Source organism: Loxodonta africana, chromosome 1 (assembly GCF_030014295.1).
Source record: "Loxodonta africana isolate mLoxAfr1 chromosome 1, mLoxAfr1.hap2, whole genome shotgun sequence".
Lineage (NCBI taxonomy): Eukaryota > Metazoa > Chordata > Mammalia > Proboscidea > Elephantidae > Loxodonta > Loxodonta africana.
This window is the reverse complement of record NC_087342.1, coordinates 216,492,306-216,513,095: the sequence shown is the minus strand read 5'-3', so window position 1 is coordinate 216,513,095 and position 20,790 is coordinate 216,492,306. Positions and strand designations below refer to the sequence as shown.

Here is a 20,790-nt window from a genome sequence, read left to right as displayed (position 1 = left end):
TGGTTAGGTGCTTAGTTGTTAATTGAAAGGTTAGCAGTTTGCAACCCATCAGACTCTCCATAGGAGAAAAGACTTGGTGATTTGCTCCCGTAAAGATTTCCGTCCAGGAAATTCTATGGGACAGTTCTACTCCATTCTGTATGGTCATTAGGAGTCAAATTGACTCGATGGCACACAACGGTGTTCTTTTAAGGGGGGTTTCTGGGTGATGAAAACAGTTAAGCACTTGGCTACTAACCCAAACGCTGACGGTTTGAATCCACCCAGAGGCTCCTTGGAAGAAAGGTGGTCTACTTCCGAAAGATCATAGCCATTGAAAACCCTATGGAGTACAGTTCTACTCTGAAAAACATGGGGTTGCCATGAGTTGGAATTTACTCTAGGGCAACTAGTTCGGTTTTTGGTATTCTTTTAAAATCTCTTAAGGCAGCAGTTGAAAACTGAAAAGTATACAGGGGCTATCTAAGTAAGTCAAAAGGCCTGGAACAGACTACGTGAACTGAAGAGTGGGAAAGCATCAACTCAATTCCATCCGACTAGTGCATGCAAGAATGTAAACACAAGGCAGATAATCAGATTTTTCAACTGAACGACTAAATATAGATTTTCACATTAAATAAAATTTTGGCAACTAGTTCAAATTTGAAAATACATAGCACGGGCCAAAAAAAAAAAAAAAACAAAACTGTGACCCCAATGAGTCTTGTGATCACCCGGGCACAAGAAATGTCCCGGGAGTAAACAATGAAAGGTTAATATGACGCTTCTCTTCCATTGCAAAGTTGATTTTTGAAAGGAAAAACTGAATATTTTTAAGTCTATCATATTATAATAACATTGTATACAAGTTAACCTCAGAAGCATAAAGAACAAATTACATAGCTATGATTTGACACTGACAGAAACACCTTATAACACAGTCATTTGAATTCATGTGGTTTAACTTTCATTATACAAGTAGTAATAAGAAAATTATTTCTGAGAATATATCCAGGAGAGGAGATGGAACTTTAAAACTTAATCTAAAATAACTCACGGGTCCATGAGTTATTTAACTTTACAGCAGGAAGCAGTATATGCATACCCAGAGTAAATTATTCTAACAGAATTATGTTCCAAATAAATACTGAATTTGGTCTGAAAGTAAAGTTATACAACAATATTTTAGGTGATGCTATAACAAAGATCATGAATTCTATTTTTAAAAATATGATGAAGTGTAAAATACTATGAAGAAATTGAGAAAAAACATAACTTATACTTACAATCCATAGGAAGAATTGACAGCCAAGCTGGTTATTTGTTGTGGTGGTTCTCCACCTACCCACACCAACTGAATAACGAGTTCTGTCTGATAACCTGGAGACTGTTTAAGTGGTGAATTTTTGACTCTGAAATAAAGAAAATAATGTTGTTACCTTCTCAGCCATTTTCAATTATCTTATTATTAGCCTATGGAATTATAATATCATGCATACATATCCATACAAAATAACTTTATACATGAAACTGTACCAGACATAAAATACGTATAAATCAGAATCCTCAGAAGTTTCTATCTAGTTGGAAAGATTAAACATGTACATAAAAAACAAACAAAAGAACTCATGTAAGTTCCACATATGAAGAGGAGGGGGCTAGCAGAAGGAGGGGTGGGGTAAGGATGAGAAGAGCTGGGAGGGCAGCGAAGGATGAGGAGAGCAGGGATGGCAGAGAAGGAAGGGAAGAACAGGGAGGGCAGAGAAGGATGAGGAAAGCAGGCAGGGCAGAGAAGGATGAGAAAGCAGGGAGGTTAGAGAAGGATGAGAGGGGCGGGGAAGGCAGAGAAAGATGAGGAGAGTGGGGAGGGCAGAGAAGGATGAGAAGGGCAGGGAGGGCAGGGAGGGCAGAGAAGGATGAGGAGAGCAGTGAGGGCAGCGAAGGATGAGGAGGGCAGAGAGGGTAGACAAGGATGAGAAGGGCACGGAGGGATGAGGTAAGGATGAGGAGAGCAGGGAGGGATGAGGTAAGAATGAGAAGGCCAGGGAGGGCAGAGAAGGATGAGGAGAGCAGGCAGGGAAGAGAAGGATAAGAAAGCAGAGAAGTTAGAGAAGGATGAGAGGGGCAGGGAGGGCAGAGCATGAGGAGAGCAGGGAGGGCAGAGAAGGATGAGGAAGGCAGGGAAGGTAGACAAGGATGAGAAGGGCACGGAGGGATGAGGTAAGGATGAGGAGAGCAGGGAGGGATGAGGTAAGAATGACAAAGGCAGGGAGGGCAGAGAAGGATGAGGAGAGCAGGGAGGGCAGAGAAGGATGAGAAGGGCAGGGATGGGTGGCGAGAAGGGTGAAAAGCAGCAACGGCCTAGGAATCAAGAGGAAAAAACAAACCAAGTTAGAAAAATCTCCATTAGAAAAGTAGACTTAAAATTTAAAAGTATGGTTTAAGTAAATAAAGAAGCAGGAAATCCACATTTTGTACATTTGGACACAGTGGAAGCTGTACGAAGATATTGGTATAGTGAGAGAGGCCACAGCCAGACATTAGCGAGTTTTCACAGCCTGGCTGCAAAGGTTTGATGTTGGTAGAAAGAACTCTGAGCTCTCAGAAAGCTTGAATTTGAGTCCTGGGTCTGCCACTTATCACTTGTCTTCACATCTAAAAAAAGTGGGGATATTACTACCTAATCACATTATGAGGACATTGTGAGTACCTTGTAAGTGCTTTTAAATGGTCAAATTATGCATAAGTAAAGTATTTTCATGAAAAATTAAAAGCCAAGGAAGGTTTATAAAAATATTTTGGAAAAGATTAATTTGGTGAAGGTATGCAAGATGAAGTGAAATAGAGAGACGGATTAGAAAGTTCCTATGATTCGTCTTATGTAAAACAGAAAGAAAGCAGATTTGGAAGACATTATTAAAAAAAAAAAAAAAAGCACCATTAAAAAGCTGTAAGTTCTCTGTAGATGGGAACTGCTTTGGGTGAAGGGAAAGACAACACTCAAAACAAGGAAGGTCAGCCTAATTGGACAGGATTAAAAGTAAAGAGGTTTCCGAGATAAAATGAAAGCTTCAAAGGATAGCGAAGCAGGGGCTGGGGTCTGGGGAACTTGGTTTGAGAGGACTTCTAAATCAATGGGCAAAACAATTCTATTATGAAAACACTCTGCATCCCACTTTGAATTGTGGCACCTGGGGTCCTAAATGCCAACAAGCAGCCATCTAAAATACATTAATTGGTCTCAACCCACCGGGAGCAAAGGCAAAGGAAGAACACCAAGGTCACACGACAACTAAGAACCCAAGAGACAGAAAGGGCCACTTGAACCAGAGACCTACAATATCCTGAGACCAGAAGAACAAGTTGGTGCCCGGCCACAATCGATGTCTGCCCTGTCAGGGAGCACAAGAGACAACTCCTGAGGGAGCAGGAGACCAATGGGATACAGACCCCAAATTCTCATTAAAAGACCACACCTAATGGTATGATTGCGACTAGAGGAATCCCAGAGACAATGCTCCCCAGAACTTCTGATGGCACAGGACAGGAACCAACCCCGAAGACAAATCATCAGGCATGAAAAGGACTGGTCAGTGGGGGGGAGAGAGATACTGATGAAGAGCGAGCTAATTAAATCAGGTGGACACGGGAGAGTGTGTTGGCAACTCATGACTGGAGGGGGGATGGGAAGATAGAGAGAGATGGAAGAAGGTAAAATTGGCACGAAACGAGAGACTGTAAGGGCTGACTCAATAGGGGGAGAGCAAGTGGGAGAAGGGAGTAAGATGTATGTAAACCTACATGTGACAGACTGATTGGAATGGTAAATGTTCACTTGAAGCTTAATAAAAATTAAAAAAAAAAAAAAATGGAAATGGGAAAAAAAAAAAAAAAAAAAAGCTGTAAGTTCTATCAGGGTAGAAACCTTGCAGGTACTTTAAGTGACCTAGCACAGAGGAGGTACTCAATAAATATTTACTGAATGAATGAGTGAATGCATGAGTGAAAGAGCTGGAGGCTGATTAGAGGTAGGGGAGGGGAGGAGAAGAAGACGGGTGACTCTAAGTGCCAAAGAAAATAAACATGTTGGGATAAAGAGCTGGTTTCAGGGAAATACATGGTAAATTTGAGGCAAAGCGTGGGTCTTCGAGTAAAACTATTCAGCAGACAGTTAAACGTATGCCCAAACCTCGCTCACATTGAATAGGTCCGCACTAAACTTATATTGGCTGAACTTGTGACAGGGATCTTAGAAACAGAGAGTGAGGGAGAGGTTTATAAGAGTGTGAGACTTTCCGAGGAAAAAAGCTACTTAGATATAATATTTGTGTCTCAATGCTGGATACTTGTATCAGAAAACTTCAAGTGGATTTGGAAGCAAAAATTAAAAAAAAAAAATGAACAATTTATTTTTGTGTGTGTGGCTGCTTTTATCATACAGATAAGCTGATGGTTCAAGTCTTAAGAGCCAGAGGACAGATGAACGGGAGGCAGCTGCAGGATACAGAGCAAACAAAAAGCCAGAATGTCTGCTTGTATTTGCATGCAGGCCACCTCCCCAAAGAAACTCCCTTTCAATTGACTGGCTACTCACAGCAGATTCCATCATAGGAGTAATCACATATAAACACTGAGAATTATGGCCCAGCCAAGCTGACACACAATCTTAATCCTCGCAGTCCAACCCTTGTCAACTTGGCACAGGTACACATCTCCTTAAACCATACATAATCTCTGAATAAACACAATTATAAAGTCAGACTTCTGCCTAACATGATACAACTAACACGCGTACCACTGAAAACGCACTAGCCTGGTTTACGTCTTATATTTTATAAGTGAAAAAAACAAAAAATATTTGATGCACACATACAAAGCAGAAATACTCATAACAATTACAGCCCTCATTTCTGCAACTGGTCACGTGGCTGTAACTGGTATTTAGAACTACCTTCTTCCACCACTCATTCTGTATTCCCTTTGCCCTCAGCTGGTCATTGTTCTTTGCCTGGTGCGGTGACCCAAAGCTTCATTCCTGAAGGGTTTGGGTCATTAGTAGTCATGTCAGAATTGGGATGTGGTACTTTTCAATTGAATTTAATCACAGGGTATGGTGGTAGTAAGAGACAACATGAGAGATCTCCTGCATTCCAGACATACTTTTCTTCACCTCCATCAAGTAATATCAATCTGATTTCCCCTTGGTAATCTGGATCAATCATACAAGCCAGTATGGTAATTCCCTTCTTTGCCTGTTGATCCAGAAGCGTAAGGAGCCCAAAGTGGCCAAGTGCCATTCTTAGCTTCCAGTTCAGTGGAATCAGTGATGTATCTCCAGGTGGGAGCATTCTTCTCTTTGGAACTAAGACCTCTAGACCTGCAAAGCGTAAGCTTGTGGGGACAGGAGGCAAAAATCTTGCAAGTGGGTCACTAGGGATAATAGCGAGTGGTGACACTTCCATTTCCACGCTTTGATTCCTGGACCTATGGATCCTGGTTATGGGAGAAACAGCACCATATATTGGATGATGGTTTAGGGAATATACAGCCTCCTGAAGAACACAGCCCCAACCCTACAAGGTACTGCCATGTACCAGGTGCCATAATTTTGTCTTTAAAAGGCCATTCCATCATTTTCTAAAGCCAGCTGCTTCAGGATGATGAGGAACATGTTAAGGCCAGTGAATTCCATGAGCATGGGCCCACTGCTGTACTTCATTTGCTATGAAGTGAGTCCCTCGATCTGAGGCAATGCTGTGTTGGATACCATGACAGTGGATAAGGCATTCTGTAAGTCCATGGATGGTAGTTTTGGCAAAAGCATTGTGTTCAGGGAAGACAAATCCATATCCAGAGTAAATGTCTATTCCAACAAGGACAAAACACTGCCCTTTCCATGAAGGAAGTGGTCCAGTGTAATCAATTTGCCACCAGGTTGCTGGCTGATCACCTCAAGGAATGGTGCATACTGGGGACTCAGTGTTGGTCTCTGTTGCTGGCAGACTGGACACTCAGAAGTGGCTGTAGCCAAGTCAGCCTTAGTGAGTGGAAGTCCATGTTGCTGAGCCCATGCATAACCTCCATCCCTGCCACCATGGCCACTTTGTTCATGAGCCCATTGGGCAACGACAGGAGTAACTGAGGAAAGAACATGACTGGCTTCCACAGAACGTGTCATCCTATCCGCTTGATTGTTAAAATCATCCTCTGCTGAGGTCACCCTTTGGTGAGCATTCACATGAGACACAAATATCTTCACTTCTTTGGCCCATTCAGAGAGGTCTAGCCATATACCTCTTCCCCATAAATCCTTGTCTTCAATTTTCCAATTATGTTTCTTCCATGTCCCTGACCATCCAGCCAAACCATTGGCCATAGCCCATGAATCACTATACAACTCCACATCTGGCCATTTCTCCTTCCAAGCAAAGTGAACAACCAGGTGCATTGCTGGAAGTTCTGCCCATTGAGAGGATTTCCCTTCACCACTGTCCTTCTGGGAGATCCCAGAAAGGGGCTGTAGTGCTGCTGCTGTCCACTTTCAAGTGGTGCCTGCATATCACGCAGAACCATCTGTAAACCAGGCATGGGTTTTCTCTTTTTCAGTCAATGGATCATAGGGAACTACCCATGAGGCCACAGGTGCAGACTGGGAGATGGCAGGCAATGTGACAGGAGTGGAGACCATGGGCATTTGGGCCACTTCCTCATGCAACTTACTTGTGCCTTCGGGTCCTGCTTGGGTCTGATCTCATATATACCATTTCCATTTAATGATGGAGTGCTGCTATACATGTCTAATTTTATGACTCTGCGGGTCAGACAACACCCATGATAGGCAGTTCAGGCTGCAAAGTGACTCGGTGTCCCATGGTTAAGCGTTCAGTCTCTGCTAAGGCCCAGTAACAAGCCAAAAGCTGTTTCTCAAAAGGACAGTAGTTATCTGCAGGGGACGGCAGGGCTTTGCTCCAAAATTCTAAGCGTCTGCATCGTGATTCACCAATAGGGGCCTGCCAAAGACTTCAAACATCATCTCTATCTGCCACTGACACTTCAAGCACCACTGGATCAGCTGGATCATATGGCCCAAGTGGCAGAGTGGCTTGCACAGCAGTGTGAACCTGTTGCAGAGCCTTTTCTTCTTCTGGGCCCCACTAAAAACTAGCAGCTTTTTGAGTCACTTGATAAATATGCCAGAGTAGCACATTCAAATGAGGTATGTGTTGCCTTCAAAATCGAAAGAGGCCTACTTGGCATTGTGCCTCCTTTTTAGTTGTGGGACCACCCAGATGTAATAACTTATTCTTTACTTTAGAAGGAATATCTGAACATGCCCCACACTACCAGACCGCTAAAAATTTCACGGAGGTGGAAAGTGCCTGAATTTTTGTGGGATTAATTTCCCACCCTCTAGCACATGGAAACCCTGATGGCATAGTGGTTAAGTGCTATGGCTGCTAACCAAATGGTTGGCAGTTTGAATAACCAGGGGCTCCTCAGAAACTCTATGTGGCAGTTCTACTCTGTCCTATAAGGTTGCTATGAGTCGGAATCAGCTCAACTGCAACGGGTTTGGTTTTTGGTAGCACACAAATGTTTTACCAATAAGTCCAGAGTCATTGACGCTTCTTCCTTACTAGGTTCAATCAGCATAAGGTCATCAATGTAATGGACCAGTGTGATGTCTTGTGGAAGGGAAAAGTGATCAAGGTCCCTTTGGGCTAAATTATAACCAAACCAAACCAAACCCACTGCCGTCGAGTCGATTCCGACTCATAGTGACCCTATAGGACAGAGCAGAACTGCCCCATAGAGTTTCGAAGGAGCACCTGGCAGATCTGAACTGCCGACCTTTTTGGTTAGCAGCCATAGCACTTAAACACTACGCCACCAGGGTTTCCAAATTATAACATAAGGCTGGTAAACTGATGTAGCCCTGAGGCAGGCAAGTGAAGGTGTATTGCTAGCCTTGCCAGCTGAAGGCAAAACTGTTTCTGATGGTCCTCTGAAACAGGTATCGCGAAAAAGGCATTAACCAGATTGATAGCTGCACACCAGGTACCAGGAGATGTATTAATTTGCTCAAGCAATGAAATACATCTGGAACAGCAGCTGCAATTGAAGTCACCACCTGGCTAAGTTTTTGATAATCTACTGTCATTCTCCAAGACCTGTCTGTTTTTTGCACAGGCCAAACAGGCAAGTTAAATGGGAATGTGGTGGGAATCACCACCCCTGCATCATTCAAGTCCTTGATGGTGGCAGAAATCTCTGCAATCCCTCCAGGAATGCAGTATTGCTTTCAGTTTACTATTTTCCTAGGTAGGGGCAGTTCTAACGGCTTCCACTTGGCTTTTCCTACCATAATAGCCCTTACTCTATTCGTCAGGAATCCAATGCGGGGGTTCTGCTAGTTGCTGAGTGTATCTATTCCAATGATGGATTCTGGGACTGGGGATATCACTACACGATGGGTTTGGGGACCCACTGGACCTACTGTGAGACAGATATGAGCCAAGACTCCATTAATAACCTGACCTCTATATGCCCCCACTCTGACTGGTGGGCCACAGTGATGTTTTGGGTCTTCCGGAATTAGTGTCAGTTCAGAGCCAGTATCCAGTAATCCCTGAAAAGTCTGATTACTTCTTTTTCCCCAATGAACAGTCACTCTCGTAAAAGGCCGTAGATCCCTTTGGGGAAGGCTGGGAGAAAGATTAACAGTAAAAATTTTTTAGCAGTGTATTGGAGTCCTTTTTCAAGGGGACCCAGCCTCCTCTTCATTCAAGGGGCTGTGGGTCTTTAAACTCACTAAAATCTGAGAACTGATTGAGGGGCCATGACTCTATTCTGGTGATTCGACTTAGACTGCTGTTCACCTGCCCTAGAATTCATCGATTTGTACAGATCAAGTAAATATTTAGTAGATTTCCTATCTATTTCACTCCTAGGGACACCATGACTAAGTGGCCAATGCTATAAGTCCATGTGAGTCAAACTACTCTGATTACTGCTTTGACTCCGCTGTCAATTACTGTAGCCATGCCCACTTTGTCTTTGTTGACTGAGTGAAGCCACTTGTCCCCTACTACCATGAGGTCCAATCAGCCCCACTGTAGTTAGGTGTCTTAATTCAGTTAGGGCAGTTCCCACTGTCAAATCTGATTTACATAAAAGAGCAATCACGGCAGTCTTCAAGGATGCTGGTGCTCCCTTCACAAATTTGTTTCTCACAGTTGTGGTAAATGGTGTGTCCTTTGAGTACTCCATGTGTGGGTCTATGGGTCTAACCTGATAAATTCACTCTAGCATGCCAATTTCCCTAAGCCTCTGGATACCTTCTTCTACAGTATACCAAGGCAGGTCTGGAATTTCAACTTGATTTAGTGTAGGCCACCTCACAATCCATGCTTCAGCAATCCAACCAAATAAACTATTAGACCCTTTCCTAACTTCTCAAGCTGAAACAATGAATGAAGAATCTGTGCTTAGTGGACCCATATCAATAAACTCAGACTGATCCATCTTTATGTTCCATGCACCATTATTCCACACCCTTAATAGCCATTTCCACACATATTTCCCAGGTTTCTTTTTGTACATATTAAAAAATTCAAGTAGTTCTTTTGGAGTGTAGTGTAACTCCTCCTGGGTCACACTTTGGACTTAAACTTTTGGGACTGGCTGAGACTTAAGCCTAGTTATAGGTCTAGAAGCCAGAATCAGTAGTTTTAAGAACATTCAGCATTGTCTTGTAAAGCATCTGCATCAGGCGATACCCCAGGCAATGACTCAGCCAAGGGCTCTTTAGAGGCAGCTGGGCTAGGCATAATCTCATTAGATGGGAGTGGAGGGGCTAATGGTTTTTTTAGGCAGGGTGGTTTAGTAGACAAACATGAAGTAATCTCTTCAGATGGGAGTGGTTCTGCTGGCAGGAGTGATTCAATGGAATTTAGGGGCTCAGTGTCTCCAGTTTCCTGATTATCGGCCCATATGCTCAAAGACAGCGTCCTTGAGCCAGATCTCATTCATAGTGATCCTATGTACAACAAAACAAAACATTGCCCTGTCCTGCACCATCCTCACAATCATTGCCATGTTTGGGCCTGTTGTTGCAGCCACTATGTTGGTCCATCTCATTGAGGGTATTCCTCTTTTTCACTGTCCCTCTATTTTGCCAAGTGTAGTGTCCTTCTCCAGAGACTGGTCCCTCCTGATAACATGTCCAAGGTGGGTGAGGCTAGGTCTTGCCAATCTTGCTTCTGTCTTAGTCATCTAGTGGTGCTGTAACAGGAATAACATGAATGGATGGCTTCAACAAAAAAGTTTATTCTCTCACAGTCCAGTAGGCTAGAGGTCCAAATTCTGGGCATCAGCTCCAGGAGAAGGCTTTCTCTCTGTCAGTTCTGGAGGAAGATCCTTGTCATCAGTCTTCCCTTGGTCTGGGCGCATCTCAGCGCAGAAACCTCAGGTCCAAAGGACACGCTCTGCTCCCGACACTGCTTTCTTGGTGGTATGAGGTCCCCATTCCAAGTTTTAGGATTCCATTCTTCCTAATCAATGCCCTTATTTTAACTTCAGATACCTCTCGAGGTTGGCAACTGAGCTGGTGTTGTAACTCAGCCACTCTTACAATAAGACTCTGGGTTTGGTTTTTGGCAATTTCAGCTCTGTTACTACAAGAAATAAGGCTTTCTTTCAAAGTATAAGTGGAAGCCTTAAGGTCATTTATGAGGCACTTGAGGTTTGACTCTGAAGCCCTGTGCACATCTCTTTCTTCTACCAGTTTGTCTAGCGAAAGTAGGACCAACCAACCAGCTTCCTTATACTTCTCATTCTGACAAAACTGTAGAAAGATATCACACATGTGTTCACCCAGAGCCTTGCCTTTCACCAATACCTGTTCTGCTGGTGGTGATATTGTGTATAATTGTAGTGCCACCTCAAGCCATGGATTAGCTTCACTGCTGGAAACAGAGTCACTAACATCTTTAACACTAAACAGACTTGAGAACCAATTTAGACAGCTCATCCTTACAATTTTATTTCTCTAGAACCACTCTCAGTACCAAATGTCTTAGACTGCATTCTCTAGAGGAGCAAAACCAGTAAAGTGTATAAATATATATAGAGAGAGATTTATATCAAGGAAACGGCTCACACGATTGTAGAAGCTGGAATGTCCCAAGTCCGTGAATCAGGATGGAGTCTTCTCTCGACTCATGTAGCCACAGGGGCTGGTAAACCCAAGATTGGGAGGTCGTGAAGAGCAGGGTTCTTGCTCAGAGGCTGTGAAGATCGATGAATCCTGAGATTGGCAGGCAAGACCGCAAGGCTTCTCCTGATTCATGTAGCTGCAGGGGCTGTCGAACCCAAGATTGTCAGGTCAGAGAGCAGGGCTCCTGCTCCCAGGCTGTGAATATTGATGAATCCTAAGATTGGCCGATAAACTGATAGCTCAAGTCCCAAGAGCCAGAGGTCTGATGAACAGGAGGCAGCCGTAGGATCCAGAGCAAGCAAAAAGCCAGAACATCTGCTTATATTCAGATGCAGGCCACACCCCCAAGGAAACTCCATTTCAAGTGACTGGCTGCTCACAGCAGAATCCAGGATGGGAGTGATCAATATAAACACTGAAAATTATGGCCCAGCCAACTTGACACACAATCTTAACCATCTTAACCATCACAACACCTTTGACCTCTATCAGTCAAAAAGGTGATATTTTTAGTTACCACCTGAAATTATTTCATTTCAGAATCCAGATGGGGAAGAACAGTTTCATTACTGAACTGTCTTGTAGACCTCACTAAGGAGTTACAGGTGACCAGATTCTGGCTGAATCTGTTATGCATGTCTTTAAAATTCTAACTGCTTGAGAGTTCCTGCCATTTCATAAAACATATGATGGGGCAGTTTACCCACATGCAATACCAAATATTGCTTCAAAGACAGAACTGTGAGTTAAAACATTAACAGTCTCAAAATAAAATGAATTTATAAAGTTTAATTGAATCATACATCAGGCTAATGTTTCTATAACCATAATAGGACAAAAATTTTTACAAATAACTCAAAACTAGGTAAATTTGGCTACACATCACTAGAAAGATGTGTTCAAAGGAAACTATAATGTTATATTTTATTATTCATATAGTAGTTTTATTAGTGATAATTTTAGTACTACAATTTTGGACTTATTCTTGTTAATATCTAAAATAAACAGTTAATGGAATAATTCCAGGTTAATCTAACAGAAGAGTAGTAGCTTATAATATAGGGAAAAGGTTGAAAAAAATCAACTAGTTGCATTATAAAATGTGAAAATTCAATTAAAAGTATAAGGATTTCAATTTTTAAGAAAAAACTTTTTTCCTAGCTCTTGTCACTGAGTGGCCTATTTTCACAGCATAATCAAACCAAACCAAACCAAATCCATTGCCATCGAGTTGATTCTGACTCATAGCAACCTTAAGGGATAGAGCAGAATTGTCCCATAAGGTTTCCAAGAAGTGGCTGGTAGATTCGAACTGTCAACCTTTGGGTTAGCAGCCGAGCTCTTAACCAAAACAATGTTACATATATTTCTAAAAATCATATTTTGGTGTGGTATAATAATCTCTGCTAAAAATAACCAAGACTTCTTAGAAAGTAGCTGATTCCTTGAGTAAGGGGCAGGAAAATCTTATTGACCGAAATCAAGGATGGTTACAAAAGTTCTGAAGTGGTGTTGAGAGGACTCAGAAGCCAGCTTAAAAGGAGGTTCCTTTGACAAATTGTGACTAAATTACATTAAGTTAATCAAATTAAATAAAACAAATTACCTATAAAAAACTAGAAGTCCATAATGATACTCAAAAGAAAAAAAAAGAACTTTATCATCAAATCTTATTCAGATTATATTAGGTGATATTCTACTAAATAATTACAAAAGATTAATAGCATGTCAAAATATCCAATTATGTATGAAAGGCCTTTCCAACCAATAAAGATGGTCACACCATGATCTTGGGTCAGTGACAGTAGAGAAGCTCATAGTCCCAGAACTAAATAAAATCATTTCAGGTGGTGACTAAAAAGATCACCTTACTTATTGACAAACAGCTGGGGAAAAACATACTTAAAAATCAGAAGAAAGGACACTAAGGGAACTTTTATAAAGTAAGATAGTACTGAGTAAGTAATAAAGGGGAAGAGTGTAGAAGTCTGCACCCGTTTCAGCCTGGCTGAACCTGTGCGAGAACTGCAGAAGGAACTCTGTGCGTCTGCATGTGCGTGAACACGAGACAGAGAGAGAGTGAAGAAAATTAAGACCTTTTTGAGAAATGTAGCTGCTTAACCACAATGCTCGTATTGTTTAGACCAGTGTTTCTCAACGTTGGCACTACTGACATTTTGGGCTGGATAATTCTTTGTTGTCCTTTGCCATTGTAGGATATTTAGCAGCATCCCTGGCCTCTAGCCACTAGATGCCAGAAGCACACCTTCTCCCCCTGTTGTGACAACTAAAAATATCCCTAGACATTGTCAAATGTCTCTTGGAGGCCAAAATCATCCCCTCTTGAAAACCATTGGCTTAAAACACACAATCTTAAGCTTATGTAAACATATTTAGAAAAAAGGTGTTTTTAATCAATACTTCCAAAATGAGCGTGACATAAAGCCTTGTCTTTAGAGTGAATGCATTTTTGATTACATGGTCATTCTCCACGGCAGTTGTTGAACTACTGGCCAAGTGAAAAGATTCTAGTAGATCTAAAGCAAAATAGGGCAAAGCCTGGTTCTGCTAACAAATGCAAATTCTCTTACCACCCTCCCTACCTTGAACCTACTACAGCCTGGCTTTACCCCCCACCCCCAGCCCCACGCCATTCTACAGCATCTCTTTGACCTGTTAACTGAAAAATTTCACAATCTCTTTTCAGCCATTATCCTAAGTGACTTCTCTGTAAATGTAATACTTCTAATCGCATTGTCTTCATGAAATTTTTCACTGATTTTAACTCTTCCCTCATTGTACTATAGCTCTGCCTATTTAATAGCCTTAAAAAAGAAAATCTAACCGCTCATAAGAAAAAAGGAAAAGACAATATTATACAATCTATTCCTGTATAGAAGCAAGATGCATTTAAATCTGGAATGCTACAATAAAGGAATGTAAATAAAGATAACATGCAAAAGATTACAAAATCATTAAATCTTTAATTTAAAAATTGAATTTTCAGACTGCTAGCAAGCAGTCTGACATAAATTTGATCTACGCATTAAGTTTAGAAGACTAAAAAATACTGAGCTGTGTAGAGAGGACAGATCCACGCTAGTCAACTGGTATGTTTGGAGATCAAACCTTCGTATTTTAAGGATAAAATCATGGAACACAATAATGTATCTCCTGATGCCTCCGTTACACACAGAACAGTGAGTTAGACTAGCCACAGCGAAACACAGGAAGCCATTCCACTCCACCACAGGAAAATGTTGCTGCAGGTTTACTAATTTTTACAATTTACCTAAATTAAAAGATAATATCAAAATGTCTCTGTAATTTTTTATAACTTACTTTAAACAAGGGACATTGTCACGAAGCCCATCAGACGAACTGCTACTGGTAGATGGATGAGACTGAGGAATGGGCTGAGGATTGGCACCTCCCACTGGTGTTGGCAAAGGCGGTGGCTGTTCACCCTCTGGAGATTCTATATCATTTATCTCATATAACAATCGAACTTCAAGCATCTGTTGTAAAAGTAAAACAGTTTACCTATTCCTAATAATTACTGTTCATTTTATGACAGTTTATACACACATACAAAAACTTGGCGGAAGGAACATTTTTACAGGTAAAAATTTAGTAAGATTTCTAAAGGTAAGGAGTTATCAAGCAAAAAATTTGTTTTTGACTTGGTTTTTAAAAGATGTGTATAATGATTTCAAAATTCACGGCTTTATGATTTTAAAATTCATGGCACTCCAGTTAATACCAAATTGGAATCTGCTTGTAATGGACTGAATTTCCCCCAACCTCCCCAAATGTATTGGAGTACTAACCCCTATACCTGTGGATATAATCCCATTTGGAAAGCTTTTTTGTTAGGTTAATGAGACCACATCAATATAGGGTATGTTTTAAACCAATCACTTTTGGGATATAAAAGAGCAGATTAGGCACAGAAGCAAAGCAGCAAAGAGGAGGGAAGATAAGCTGCCAGGCCACATGAAGACTGCCAAGGATGGGAGGAACAAAAACAAAAGAGACGAGGATTTTTCCCTAGAGCCCACAGAGAAAGCCTTCCCCTAGAACCTTACAGATAAATATGAAGGAATTCGGACTTCCAGCTGCCTAAACTGTGGGAAAATAAATTTCTGTTTCTTAAAGCCAACCACTTATGGTATTTATGTAATTAAAAAAAAAAAAAGGTATTTATGTAATAGGAGCACTAAATAAGAAACCGCTCATACTAGCTTTCCTTAAAAGAAAACATAATGTATTTAAGGATTTAAAAATTCAGTAAAATGATAAGTGTACAAAATATGCTATTTATGACAAAGTAAATAGTGATGTGTTTTTAAAATTCTAGACAAAACTGACTACAAATAGTCTTCTAAATAATTCACAAATTTAAAAATGTCAGACATCTAAGACTGAAAATAATTAAGAGACTATTACCGGAATGACTTCTGTAATTACTTCCTGTTTGCTGAATCTATAAATAAGGACATGGGCTGAAACTCCAGCTACGCACAGCATTCTACTTTCTGGACACCAGGAGATGATCTGAATGGCATACGGATCTTCATCAACAATGTCTGTGTTCGGCCTGTCCTCTTTATTTCTCGATTTTTCAAATACTTTAGATGTCTTTAGTTTATATAATACTTGTAGAGTTACTAGAACAAAGATAATATATGTTAGACATTTTAATACAAAACATTTTAATACATTTAATCAATCATATTATGTAAGGAAAAAAGCCTATATTTATCTGAATCATATTTTCATTTGTAATTCTACATTTCTTTATTATTCTTCTAGATAATGCACATTGGCCCCCCCCCCCAAAAAATATACTCATCATTGTACTCATTAAAAAAGAAAAAAACAAAAAACACCATAGTGATTAATGTAGATAATCTGAAAAACGTGAGTAAAAGTTTTGGAAAAAAATGTAGAAACACAATAAAACATCCTGAATTAACGGGATTTTCACTGAATGCTTACCATGTATCTGTCGCAAATATTAGCTTTTAAAAACATTTTTTTTTCTTTTTTGCTACTAAGCAACCACTACATGTATTTCATAATGACAACATAAACTTTTGTAACATAAATTTGGAATCAGGCATTTAAATTATTTTAGAAATTTCTGTTGATTTGTAACATATTCTCACTTCTCCTATCTCTGTGTTAGGAAGGGAAAGTTTGAAGACAGCATTTGAATATTTCTGTTGAGAACCATTCTTGATTTGCTGATATTCTTTAATCTACCATATGTTAACGATATGAGTTTATTTCTAATATCAAATAATTTATTTCTAAACTCATATACTTGATAATTAGGAACTCAATTTATAGCTTCCTAAATTTCAAATACTGTGTGGGTTATGCAGTTATTATAAAACAAGATGTATAAAAGCAATGATTGTGTAACATAGAACAAGTAACTATTCAAAATACTTACTTGCAGAAGCATCCCAGAACTTAACTGACCCATCAGCATGCCTATGGAAAGCAACATGAGTAAGAATGTAATGAAGAACAGAAAAAAAGATGACTTTTTTTTGTTTTTAGAAGTCTGTTATTTACAAAGCAGTCACTAAAATGAGGAAAAGGGTAAAAATTATGGTAAATTGGCAGGTTCTTCACAATAACTTATTAATTATAACATAAAGCAAAGCTCTATTGTCTATTAATGTCATGGAATCTTAGTCAAACATATTTAGCTATTATTGATCTACTTGGTGAAAATAGTTTTTACTTACCCAGTAATAATTATTTCTGGATAACTTTGAGCACCCAATCCCCAATTACCTCCATTGATAGGCCATTCCTTAAAAAATAAATAAAAGAGCATTGTAGAAAGCAACGTCCAAGCATAATGTAAGTCTTTATATGTATATGTAAAACAGTAAACATGTCTTGCTTCGAAAATGAAGTCCTCTATACTTTATTTAGAAAAGGTAATGTCAGCATAATCAAACACTCCTTAGTGATAAATAGAAAACACTAATATATAACATTAAATCTAAAATGTATATTCAATACCTTTTTGCTGTAACCTTGACGTTTCTGTCTAGCTCCAACAGAATAAAGTGCGGGAATAAGGTCCACAGGACAATCAGCAAAATACTCACAACATGTAACAGGGGATTCATGTATACTCAAAGGATAGGGATTTTCAAATATAGGATATCTTTAACAATAGGAGAAAGAAAAAGGAAAATATTTATTAATTTAATGAATTATAACCTATGATTAATACAACAATAATTTTTTTATATACTGACACATTTGGAATGCAAATATATTTAAATAAAGGTTGTTTAATTTAAAGTTAGCATCTTTCGAGGGTCCACATGACAGTTTATCTGAATATATATTTTCATTTTTGGGACAGAATGCTTTTGTCTATAGAATTTTAGAAATCATGTAATCCTACCCTAGAGATTAAACAGCTTTAATTTATGCAATATATATATATATAAAATGAGATCTTTTATAATGAAAGATGCTCAATTAGAATAGTAAATAGAAAGGTTGCAGTTACTACTACATACCGTGTGCCAAACTCCGAACTAAGTACTTTATATATATTTACCTCATTTACTTCTTGTAGCAAACTTACGATACAGGCATTTGTTACTGAAGAACAAAGTCCTAAGCACAGTAATGTGCCAAAGGCATGCCAGCTAAGGACTGGTAGTACCAGAATTTAAATTATTTTCTTAACCATTAAGTCGAAAGGTTCTCAATAACATACATCTCATTCTTACATCAGCAGAGCTAATATAATTTTTCAACCTTTCTTTTTCCCTCAATAAATGTAATGTCTAGTCCAAAATGTAATCTACAATCTTTGTCTTTTTGGTTTTTTTTTTAATGTAATCTAAAGTAAAATTCTACCTTAAATGTTTCTCAAATATTTCTTTTCTGGCTTTAAAGTCCTTAGGATGAGAAGAGTTACTTAAAAATATCTGGAAAACCAGAAACTGATTATAAAATCTATAAAGTCCTAATTGGCTAATCCACAAAATCTAGATATTATCTACTACTGACAATGATTTAAAAAAGGAAGGAGTGAAATTTCAGAAAAATCCTTTACTGATTATAAACTAAAGCTAACTTTTACCACACATATAAAAAATCAGAAGACAAAAAACAAACAAAAAAGTGCCTTACTAAAATGGAAGGCAAGTTTTTTCGCTTTATAATTCAAGTATTTCCTTAGTGCGATGATTCTACTCTATACATTTAACTGGTACAGTTGCTAAGTCACATGATGATGTGCCTAGTCACAGGTTACTTGGATAGAATTTTCTTTCATTTAAATATATCTCAGTACAGGCCACATGTGAGAAGTCTCACTTATTTGAAAAACTTATTTAATGAAAAAAATAAACAAAAGAAAATCGTATTAAGAATATTCTAGGTCTGTCAGAAATAGTGTTTTCAAATTCCTTTATTCCACAATGGTCTGGTTATTTAAAAAGGGAAAAAACTAAAATTGATTATTACAGGAAGCAGGGAGACCTTATTTGGAGGTAAACTGTAATGGGATCAATTTTAGACATGCCGATTTTGTATGTCCCAGGATCTCCAAGTATTAGGTTGAATCACATGAAATTTTCAAAATTCAACAAGTTTTGACTTAAAAAATGGGAATTCTATATTATTTGACCTAATAAAAAATTTTGCAGACAATGAGAAATGTGGAACTGGAGCACTAAAAAGAGGTCAAGTTTATAGGCATAAATGGAGAATTTTCAAAGGTATGAAATAGCCGATCTTTTTTTTTTTTTTAACCACATACCAATAAGCATCATCAAACTTTCTGCCTTACCCACTTTGTGCAAGGTCTATAAGTACTAAATCCTTTTCTAGAAGAACCACCACAGCATACGGTTCTTGAAAATCTGGAACAGGAAAACAATGCATGAATGGTAGTTTTAAAAATGCCAGAGGAGAGCAAATTAGTTAATAAACATCTCTTGCCTGGTTTTTATTTTACTTTATTTCATTCTCTAATATTTAACATTCTGATCCTCTGATCACATCAAATAATTTAAGGCTAGTATGTTTTACATGAGATAAATCTATGCAATAACCCATTCAAAATTACCTCACTTTTGTAAAGATAAAAAAAAAAGGATGAATAAGAAAAAGTACTTGCCCTAAAGAAGCCCACAATAACCTCCAGGGTATTATTTCCAAGGCAAGACATGGCCAACAAAACCAAAATTTAAATCTGAACACCCTTAAGAACAATTACCATTCTTGGCTCTCACAGGAACCCAACTGGAATATATTTCCTGAATATTTCACACGTGCCTGTTACCAACTATAAAGTTCATTGCATCTTTACACCTTGATGAGCTTGAAATGAAGTAAAAAATACAAACTTAAATTCTTCTTGAAATCATATATGCCAGTATTTTACAGGAATTTAAAACATTTCTTTATATGAATAGCTTTGTTTATCTTTGACAGACTCTTAGTACTAACATGAGATATTAAAGATATAAAGCCTATTCAACAAAGTTAACTTCTAAAATAAAATTACAAGATTAGGAAGGCAGAATCTCTCCCCGCAAAGCATCAGCACAACAGGATACAGAAACTACTTAGGTAACATGTAGGTCTTTGTTCTTAATATTAGGTATCTATTTTTTTTTTTTATAGAGAATAAGTTTTTAAAGATGCAGTTTACCATTTGGGTATGGTGTTTCACACAGCGTTAGAAAATCAACAATTGAGTAGTCCATTTCTAGCACAGCAGTACTTTTCCCATGCATAACTGTTAAGCAAGGTCTTCGTCCTACAGTATCATACGACAAACCTCCTGATAATATAATAAAAGGTTCCCTGAAAATAAAATGCAGAGTAAAATTATACACAGCATAGTAGAGACTATTTAATTGCGGTATCAATTTTTTTTTTTTTTTTTGCTTATTGAAACAACAAAATCTTAAAACCTAACATTGTTATACATCATATAATTGAATATTTGTATGTGGGATTTTTAATTGCATTTTTGAATATTAAACTACAACAGGAATGAACACTGAGTACATTTTACTCTCCATACCTCCCACCTTGGTCCCTAAATCTTTTTCCTGTATCCCCTATATAAAATCGTCAAAGTTCTCTCTGGTTTTCTGCTGGTAAGTCTCTTGAATGTGCCTCCTTTGCTTCCAGTCCTAACCAGGTCTTCTCAACAGAGGCTCCAAGAGAAAATCTTAATGCCCAAAGGCATCCATCTTATGCAATGAGTTAATTTCTCACCTTTGCATCAAGAATTGTACAAGCCATAAATTTCCCTTGAGAGAATTGAGAGAATAGGCAATCAAATAATTTTCTGTAGGGCTGAATTCTCTCCTGGAACCCTGGCTAGTATGTTCTCAAACCAGAGCTCCATAATGGATTTAAATCTCTGTACATGCTATAGCTCCATAGCATCTATCAGCTGCTGTCAGTGTGCTACTTCTAATTAATCCTACAACTCTGTTGTCAATCTAATTTACTTACTCTGTCATTATTAAATCTAAAAGATTTATATGTAGTATGACCTTAAAAACTAGACTCTATATATCTTT

The 20,790-nt window shown here is 38.7% G+C and overlaps 1 protein-coding gene across 8 annotated transcripts in view; it reads right to left on the bottom strand.

Annotated features, from left to right (window-relative positions):
- STXBP5 (syntaxin binding protein 5) overlaps window positions 1-20,790 on the bottom strand; it is a 205,630-nt gene that overhangs the window by 66,972 nt on the left and 117,868 nt on the right. For all 8 annotated transcript variants that reach the window (XM_003404421.4, XM_064291914.1, XM_064291911.1 and 5 more), the window contains exons 10-17: window positions 19,905-20,059; window positions 19,038-19,110; window positions 17,243-17,390; window positions 16,960-17,027; window positions 16,659-16,699; window positions 15,647-15,867; window positions 14,540-14,715; window positions 1,266-1,391 (exon numbers count right to left, since the gene is read on the bottom strand). In XM_003404421.4, coding sequence (XP_003404469.1) covers window positions 1,266-1,391; window positions 14,540-14,715; window positions 15,647-15,867; window positions 16,659-16,699; window positions 16,960-17,027; window positions 17,243-17,390; window positions 19,038-19,110; window positions 19,905-20,059 — 1,008 coding nt within the window. The remainder of the gene's footprint in view (window positions 1-1,265; window positions 1,392-14,539; window positions 14,716-15,646; window positions 15,868-16,658; window positions 16,700-16,959; window positions 17,028-17,242; window positions 17,391-19,037; window positions 19,111-19,904; window positions 20,060-20,790) is intronic.